The sequence below is a fragment of the Bison bison genome, unplaced genomic scaffold (assembly GCF_000754665.1).
Source record: "Bison bison bison isolate TAMUID 2011002044 unplaced genomic scaffold, Bison_UMD1.0 scf7180017864371, whole genome shotgun sequence".
Classification (NCBI taxonomy): domain Eukaryota; kingdom Metazoa; phylum Chordata; class Mammalia; order Artiodactyla; family Bovidae; genus Bison; species Bison bison.
In genome coordinates, this window is record NW_011494943.1 from 11922045 (window position 1) to 11923138 (window position 1094).

At 60.7% G+C, this 1094-nt stretch overlaps 1 protein-coding gene across 1 annotated transcript in view; it reads left to right on the forward strand.

Annotated features, from left to right (window-relative positions):
* BAHCC1 (BAH domain and coiled-coil containing 1) overlaps positions 1 to 1094 on the forward strand; it is a 58019-nt gene that overhangs the window by 30331 nt on the left and 26594 nt on the right. The window contains exon 3 of the mRNA XM_010856528.1: positions 964 to 1086. Coding sequence (XP_010854830.1) covers positions 964 to 1086 — 123 coding nt within the window. The remainder of the gene's footprint in view (positions 1 to 963; positions 1087 to 1094) is intronic.

The following is a 1094-nucleotide window of genomic DNA, read 5'->3' on the forward strand; positions in this document are numbered from 1 at the left end:
GGACCAGCTGTGAGGAGCCACATTGCAGGTGGCTGGTGGCTCTGGGCATCCAACAGACACGCCTGCCACGGCTGTGCCTGGTCTCAAGGTGCCAGTGCCTAAGGGGCCTCCTTGGCCAAATGTTCGCTCTTTCTGTCTTCATCACTTCTGGGAGGCAGGGTGTGTGTCCCAGGTGGCCAGAACGAAGTCCGGGGTGTAGCTGGTGGTCCTCTGCTGGGCAGGGCCAGTCCAAGAAGACAGTCCAGGCCCCTCAAAGGGACAGAGAGGGGCCTGCTTGATCTGACTTGGAGGCTCCAGGGAGGGTCTGGGGCTGGGGACCAACGCAGGAAACTCTTCTGGGGGCGATGCCGTCATGGCTGGGGACCAGCTCATTTTCCAGATCTCAGAGCACTGAGGAGGCCCAGCCAGTGGAGAGCCCGGTGCCCATGGCCTCCAGCCAGGCAGAAGCTGGCCACACCCAACCAAGTCAGCCTCAGGGTGCGGGTCACTGAGCCCAGAGTGGCTTGCTTACCTGGCAGCTATGGATGGTACAGGCCAAGGTGGTGTCCGGCCCCGCCTCTCTCCTCTCGGCCTGAGCTGTGAGGGCCTCCCTGTCCACTGCATGTGACCGCCACATCTCCCTCCTCCCCAGACACCTCTCCAGAGCCCCTTTTGTTGGCCTGCCTTGAAGCTCGCGCACTGCTAAGTGCTGCTGGGAGAGAAATCAAAGCCTCCCTCCTCCATCCTCCCCTCTCTCCCCAGCCCATCAGCAATTCAATTTGTGCCACACCGGAGGGATGGTATTAGTCGAGTCAGAGTTAATATGATGTATTGATGGGTTGATTTCCCACCGGCGGGCTGCACGCCGGGCTCCGCGGGGCGTCACTCCTGGGCCACCCGCCGGCTTCTCACCTCGCTGGGGTCAGGGCAGGTGCAAGCCTGTGGCCCAGAGGCGCCTCTACCACAGTCTCCTTGCTTCTCTAGCTCCAGGGTACCCCAGATTTTCGGGGAGTCTGGCATCCACCTTCCTACCCATGAGCCACTTGGATCACCATGGAAACAGCAATGTTCTCTATGGGCAACATCGTTTCTATGGAACCCAAAAAGGCAAGTGC